Source organism: Gymnodraco acuticeps, unplaced genomic scaffold (genome assembly GCF_902827175.1).
Source record: "Gymnodraco acuticeps unplaced genomic scaffold, fGymAcu1.1, whole genome shotgun sequence".
Taxonomy (NCBI): domain Eukaryota; kingdom Metazoa; phylum Chordata; class Actinopteri; order Perciformes; family Bathydraconidae; genus Gymnodraco; species Gymnodraco acuticeps.
The window spans coordinates 1,614-7,594 of record NW_022992141.1 but is presented as its reverse complement, the minus strand read 5'-3'; the positions used below and the strand labels follow the sequence as shown (position 1 = coordinate 7,594).

Genomic DNA, 5,981 nt, shown 5'->3' with positions numbered 1-5,981 from the left:
CTATCACACTGGAAACATTAGAAACTGGAAATGTATGCAATCATTTATGGCATTAATATTTAATATCTAATTATTGTCTGTTGAGATTCCTGGAAACAGAAATGACAAAAAAGAGTTTTCATTAAAAAGTTGATTGAAAAACAAACTGTTATTAGATCACACACGTGATCACACACGTGATCACACACACGTGATCACACACCTGATCACACACCTGATCACACACACCTGATCACACACCTGATCACACACCTGATCACACACACCTGATCACACACACCTGATCACACACCTGATCACACACACCTGATCACACACATGATCACACACACCTGATCACACACACCTGATCACACACACCTGATCACACACACCTGATCACGTGATCACACACGCGATCACACACGTGATCACACACACGATCACACACGTGATCACACACACGTGATCACGTGATCACACACGCGATCACACACGTGATCACACACACGATCACACACGTGATCACACACACGTGATCACACACACGATCACACACGTGATCACACACGTGTGATCACACACACGATCACACACGTGATCACACACGTGTGATTGATCACACGTGATCACACACGTGATCACACACGTGTGTGTGATCACACACACGTGTGATCACACACACGTGATCACACACACGTGATCACACACGTGTGATTGATCACACGTGATCACACACGTGATCACACACGATCACACGTGTGATCACATACACGTGATCACACACACATGATCACACGTGATCATAAACCAACACACTTTTTAAAGATAGAGTTTATAAGTTTATGACGGACCAAGTGGCGCGGTGCGAATCGTCAGTGTGTTCCCTGACTCACACGGAGACCATCACCCCGTCCCACACACAGCCAGATGTGTGTGCATATAACACCTGACGAAGACACACCTGTCAGACCTGGAGCGTATGCAGGACCCGGAGCAGACCTCAGTCCACCCACAGCAGTGAGACATGTTGAGGACATCATATAGGACATTTCTAATATGCTAACTGTGCTAATGTCCCAGCATCTGCAGGTCAGCATCCAGCAGCCTCTATGTGCTGGAGACCCTACTCTGCACCTCTATCAGAACACGTTGGGGTCTCTACATGTCCAGGTTCTACGACCAGACTCATCTGGTGATCAGGATGCTGACGGAGCATCAGGTGAACCCCCCCCCCCCCCCCCCAACAACTGGTTCATATATATTTATAGTCCAACACTTCAGATGTGACGCGATGAGCTGGTTTCATGGAGGGCTGAGACTCCTGCGGGGAGGGGGCTTCATCTCTTTGGGTTTTTGGACAGAACCTCAGCTCCAGTATTAATACCGGGAGTAAAGGTCCAGTAAGGCGGGTGAGCTGTGGAGAGACCTGCAGCAGTTTCTAAAGTGTCTCTCCTCAGGACCAGGGACCCGAGGAAGTCCTGACCGGAGGATCAGTGTCTTTGCAGCTGCTCAGGTTCTCTCAAAGTGCAGATCCAGTTTCTTTTTGGTGTTCGAGTTCATTTGTTCTCCCACATCTGGCTTCTAGAGTATCGCAGCTATAGTCTCTTGGTGTGCTTGGAGTTGTAGTGGCTGCGCATGTCCTTCCGGAGGCGGAACTTCTCCCCGCAGACGCCGCAGATGTACAGGTGGACGTCCATGTGCTTCTCCAGCTGCTCTCCGCCGGGGAAGATCTGGAAGCACACCTGGCAGATGGTCTCCCCGGCGGACAGGTGGGAGATCATGTGTCGGACGTGGTCGTGTTTGAGGAAGGTGCCCTGGTCGCAGACGGGGCACACGTAGCGCGCCATGCCTTTGTGCATGTCGGTGTGCAGGCGCAGCTGGCGCTCCCGCAGGAACTGCTTCCCGCAGGTCTGGCAGGTGAACTGCTTCTCTTTGGTGTGGACGGTGTAATGCTCCCGCAGGTGGCAGCGCTGGTAGAAGCCCTTGCCGCAGATGCTGCAGAAGTGTTTGCGGCGGTGATCCGGTTCGCCCTCCTCCAGCAGCACGGGGCGGAACGGTTCCTGCTCGTGGCAGGACAGGGCGTGGTCCAGCGCCAGGCCCTCGCTCTGGAACAGCTTCCCACAGTGAGGGCAGGCCAGGTCGGCCGCCTCCACCTCCATCCCCTGCGGCTCCTCCGGCAGCGAAGCCTCGTCCTCCGACTCGCCGCCCTGGGACTCGCCGCAGCGCTCGGCGTGCTCCTGCAGCTGCCGGCCTTTGATCAGCACCTGGCCACACCTCCCGCAGGCGCAGATATGACTCATGTGGTTGGACAGGTAGTGGGCGGACTTGTCTTCGTCCGTTAACAGAGTGCCGCAGAGCTCACAGGGCGCCCCGTCCCCGTCCTGCTTCTCGTCTTTCAGCTTGCGGAGCTTTGGAGAGACTCCCGACTCTTCGCTGCCCGACATGTGGCCTTCATAAGGCTCGCCTGAGACGCCGGGCTCTGGGTCGCAGTCTGCTTTCTGACCCCGCAGGTTGTTTCGTGCCGCGTCATTGAGCCGTGATCTACGGCTTCTGGTGGCGTGCTCACCGACCCGGACCATCTGTATCTCAGGAAACGCGCCATCCTCTGGTTCTGTCTTGATAGAGAGCGTCCTGGTGGAGCTGGGCTCTCCGTCGGTGCCGGCTGCCACAGACCTGAGGGCGGATTCGGACCAGTCGTCCTCGCCTTTACAGATGAGCCTGTGTTCCTCCGTGCTCTCGGAGGCGGAGCTCTCTGCCTCCCCCTCCACGTTGCCTCTCGGCTGACTGAAGGCCTTCCGGTTGGTGCAGGTCAGGATGTGCTCGATCAGAAGTTTCTCGCAGCTGAAGACAAAGCCACAGTCGTCGCAGGTGTAAGTGCGGCCGAACCGAGGGCGGTCTTTGAGAGCCGAACTCCTGCCGCCGGGCCTCTTCCTCAAGTCACATGGCTGATCGGCTGCTCCGTCCCCCAGCGGCGGCGCCATCTTCAGAGGAGCGTTAGCCATCTTCAGAGGAGCGTTAGCCATCTTCAGAGGAGCGTTAGCCATCTTCAGAGGAGCGTTAGCCACCTTCAGAGGAGCGTTAGCCACCTTCAGAGGAGCGTTAGCCACCTCCTCCGCCGGCCTGCTGGCAGCTTTGGGTAAGGTCTCCACTTCCTGTGCAGCTGGTGGCTGCTCGTACATGCGCACTCCGAACATCATTTTCCCGGCGGTGGCGCCAGAAGAGGAACTGGACGAGGAGGCGGAGGAAGACGGGGTTGGGTTGGAGCTCCTGATGTCTCGGAGGTCCTCAAGCGAGTCAGGGATGTAGTACATCTGCAGGTACGCCATGGAGGCCTTCAGCTCCTCGAACTCGAAGCTGCCCACCACGATGCGGCCGAGGTACATGAGCTGCAGGATGAGGTCAAAGCACTCGGCGCTGATCTGCATGTTGCTGAGGTCCAGGCGCCCCGCCCCCTGCTGGTCCCGGATGAACATCATCCTGAAGTAGGAGCTGCAGGCAGCCAGGACGGCCTTGTGCGCCCTGAAGTAGATGTCCCCGATGGCGATGAGGCAGTCGCACAGGAAGCCCCACTCACGCTGGTTGTTGAGCTGCTGGAGGACGTGATCGCTGTGGCTCGGCCTCGCCATCGCCTGCAAGCACCAAGACATCATCATCATCATCACATCATCATTATCATCACCATCATCATCATCACCATAACAAATAAACTAGCTGCACCTTCACCAGCTTTGAGAACACTTTCATGATCAATCATTATAAAACATATATATATATTATTCTGAAATGGACCAATCTGCACAACGACTACTTTCACTGTCTTTCACTATATTTAGATGAGAATACTTTTCTACTTTCACTTGAGGAACATTTTGAATGCAGGACTTTTACTGTGACAGAGTATTCCTACACTCTGGTACTTCTACTTTAACTCAAGTACAAGATCTGAGTACTTCTACTTTTACTCAAGTACTAGACCTGAGTACTTCTACTTTTACTCAAGTACAAGATCTGAGTACTTCTACTTTTACTCAAGTACAAGATCTGAGTACTTCTACTTTTACTCAAGTACAAGACCTGAGTACTTCTACTTTTACTCAAGCACAAGATCTGAGTACTTCTACTTTTACTCAAGTACAAGATGTGAGTACTTCTACTTTTACTGAAGAACTAGATCCGAGTACTTCTAATTTGACTGAAGAACTAGACCTGAGTATTTCTCCCGCTCTGTATATTAGGTGTTGTTACTGTAGATCACTCCGCAGCTAAAATGGAGATCCGGTGGTTATCCGCGTCAAGCTAACAGTAACCAGACCGGAAGTTAATGCGGCCAGTCCTCCAAAATAAAAGCCTCAACCAGTCCAACCGAGTGACCTGAGCAGGACTCACGTCTCATGGCTTCATTATGATCTTATTACTAACGTCCGAACATGTTTGAAATAGTAGAATACAAACATTTCAAAACAACGCAACAACAACGCAACTTCTAGCTTGTCTTTTATTTTGAAAATCCAGATGTAGTAACAGCTCGATGCGTGATGACCCCCGCACACAGTCTCCCTCCCTCCCTCCCCCCCCCCCCCCCCCCCCCCTCTCCGCACCGCCCCGCAAACAACAGGCCGAGAGAGCCTGTGTTTCCTGGAGCTCACACACCGACTCACCGTGAGATCTGAGGCCGAGGAGGGGCGTCTCTGTCCGGCTGCGCAGATCGGAAACTCCCGCTGTAACTCCTCTCTCTCGCTCTCGCTCTCTCTCTCTCTCTTCCTCCTCTCTCTCTCTCTTGCAGGAAGAGTCTCTTCTTCTTCCTCCTCCTCTTCTTCTTCTTCTTCTTCTTCTTCTTCTTCTTCTTCTTCTTCTTCTTCTTCTTCTTCTTCTTCTTCTTCTTCTTCTTCTTCTTCTTCTTCTTCTTCTTCTTCTTCTTCTTCTTCTTCTTCTTCTTCTTCTTCTCCTGCTGCTGAAGATCAAAGCACTTCCTCCGAACACCACGCAATTAAACACTTCCGGTCCAAATGCCGGGCCTTCAAAATAAAGGTCATCATCCGGGGAAGTGAGCGAGCAGAGCGGGAACAAACACGGAGAAATACGATGATATTAGTGATCAGAGATGTTGACAGAGTCGCATGTATAGCAATAAACTGGTCATATTAATACTTACACTTAACAAAAGAGTTCACGTGTTGGTGTTTCTTTAAGTTAAAACTCCGTCTTGTAACGTTTTTATTTATTATTTTAAAAAAAATGTATTTTATTTATTCTTCTTGCACTTCCACTGCGCAGCACGCAATGAAACACTTCAAAATAAGAGTTCTGATTCATCTTCAAAATCCCTGTGAGTACTCTGTGTACTGTGCGTGTACCGTGTGTACCCTGTATACTGTGTGTGTACCCTGTGTACTGTGTGTGTACCATGTGTACCCTGTGTACTGTGTGTAGCTTACCCTGTATACTGTGTGTACTGTGTGTACCCTGTATACTGTGTGTAGTGGTTGTACCCTGTATACTGTGTGTACCCGGTTCCTTCCTCCCGAGGACTTCGTGCCCGCCGTCGCTGTGACCTCGCCTGCGGCCGGGCAGCGCTCCTTCCTGCTGGGGACCACCGGGTTATGTTCGCCCGTCACGGCTCAGCGACCCGGCTTTCACCGACCGGCAGGTCGAAAACAAAAGGATACCCAACATCTAAATATTGGATTGTTCTTTCTTAGTAAGATCCCATGTTCATTTTACAATTGTGGTCTTACCTTGACTTGAAGATGAAGTCCATGCTCTCCTTCTGGACAACAATCTCCATTACTTTTTTGTAAAAGTCCTCCTTATCTTCCTCTAGTTTCAAAACAAAAGTCTAGTTTGTTGTTTGCGTCTACCATCTCTGCGTAGAATAACAGTAGCAACAAGAACCTGTGGGCTCACGTGCGCCCCCTTCAGTGCGGCAGAGGTTATGGCTGCCTCTCCTGGTGCTTTTTTCATTGCCGTTGTATGATGAGACCAGCGAGCCTAAATTTCAT

The 5,981-nt window shown here is 51.4% G+C and overlaps 1 protein-coding gene across 1 annotated transcript; it reads right to left on the bottom strand.

The window, feature by feature from the left end:
- Nucleotides 1-712: 712 nt before the first annotated feature.
- On the bottom strand, nucleotides 713-5,778 carry zbtb1 (zinc finger and BTB domain containing 1). The gene is made up of 4 exons (XM_034203904.1): nucleotides 5,718-5,778; nucleotides 5,472-5,612; nucleotides 4,641-4,997; nucleotides 713-3,611 (listed from the first exon to the last, which is right to left on the bottom strand). The coding sequence occupies exon 4, from the start codon at nucleotides 3,606-3,608 to the stop codon at nucleotides 1,578-1,580; it is 2,031 nt and encodes a 676-aa protein (XP_034059795.1). The 5' UTR covers nucleotides 3,609-3,611; nucleotides 4,641-4,997; nucleotides 5,472-5,612; nucleotides 5,718-5,778; the 3' UTR covers nucleotides 713-1,577.
- Nucleotides 5,779-5,981: the final 203 nt, after the last annotated feature.

Coding starts and splice junctions, on each gene's coding strand:
- zbtb1 (XM_034203904.1), bottom strand. CDS start 3,608: ATGGCGAGGCCGAGCCACAGCGATCACGTCCTCCAGCAGCTCAACAAC.